General features: G+C 46.5%; 1 protein-coding gene across 1 annotated transcript in view; it reads right to left on the bottom strand.

Annotated features, from left to right (window-relative positions):
- Positions 1-1,057: 1,057 nt before the first annotated feature.
- Positions 1,058-1,187, bottom strand: part of LOC103607747 (neuron navigator 2-like) — a gene marked incomplete at its 5' end in the record, with an annotated part of 100,503 nt that continues 100,373 nt past the window's right edge. The window contains one exon of the mRNA XM_008592215.1: positions 1,058-1,184. Coding sequence (XP_008590437.1) covers positions 1,058-1,184 — 127 coding nt within the window. The remainder of the gene's footprint in view (positions 1,185-1,187) is intronic.

The following is a 1,187-nucleotide window of genomic DNA, read 5'->3' as shown; positions in this document are numbered from 1 at the left end:
AGCCCAAGCTTCCCAGCCTTCCCCAAGAGAATATGAAGATCCTCTTCAGCAAATTCCATTTCTGGGTGTGATTTTTTGTGTGCTGACCTATTTCTCTGAAACCAGAGAACTACAGAAGTCACCCTGCTCTTTGTAGAAAGCATGTCCTGCTCAGAGAGCAGCAGGAAGCTGTACGCGTGCTACTAGTTGGCCTTCTGACACATGAGGCTTAGCACCTTCAGACCACTCGCATCGAAATTCTATGTTATGTCTTATCAACCCAGATGTGGAAAGAGATCACGTATGCCAGAAAATCCTTGAACAGTCAGATCATTAAAGGGTATTTGACATCTGTACTGAATCTAGAAACATAGCACATCAGAGCTGAAAGGGATCTTGGAAATCATATAGTCCAAATATCCTCTTTAATAGGTTACTCAAGGTCATAGGATCAGTTTGTGTCAGAATAAGGACTAGAAACTTGGAGTCCAAATAGTCCTCTTTCTTTATCCTAGTGTTTTCTGAAGCTCTTTTCTACTTCAACAGTGGGGTCAATGAAGCCTGATTTACCCCCATAATGTCAACTACTCAGCATGTGGTATATAAACCTACATTCTTAAGCATTCCCTCCTAGTACCAGGCAACAGGAGACTTTATGGTAAAGCCTACTCAGCAAAGGCCAGGAGAGCTCCCTTCTGCACAGACTTTCTGTGTGTCACAAGGTGTGATACCTAGAAAGCCTGCTAATGAGAGAGGAAGTAAAGCAGATCCCTGGGGCCTGCTGAACTGACAGCGATGCAGTAGCAACAGTGAAAACAACAACAAAAACTACCCAAGCCCAAACTCCCCATGTTCTTTCTGTTAGAAGCAACACCCTACACAGAAGCAGGACTCAAGAACCCTCTCTTAGCCCTCTGGTACCTGCTGTGCCAGCACCTAACCCCAAGCACATCTGCAAGACCTCCCTAACCCTCCTTGGGTTAAAGAAGCCCCCGTCCATTCATCCAAATCATGACCCTCATTTCTCAGGCCACTGTGGAACCACCTCTGCATCTAACAAACTCCAAGTAGAGCAAGCTTACCTGTCAGCATCTCCAAGGCCCAGGGAGGTATTTCGTTGCAGGGTCTCCCGCACCACAGCCATCCCATCAGGGAGCCGATTCAGGCGACGGGTATAGAGGCCAAGTCCACCATCAGTCATATACCTT

This window comes from Galeopterus variegatus, unplaced genomic scaffold, assembly GCF_000696425.1.
Source record: "Galeopterus variegatus unplaced genomic scaffold, G_variegatus-3.0.2 Scaffold7684, whole genome shotgun sequence".
Classification (NCBI taxonomy): Eukaryota; Metazoa; Chordata; class Mammalia; order Dermoptera; family Cynocephalidae; genus Galeopterus; species Galeopterus variegatus.
The sequence above is the reverse complement of the archived record's forward strand: the minus strand, read 5'-3'. Positions and strand labels throughout refer to the sequence as shown.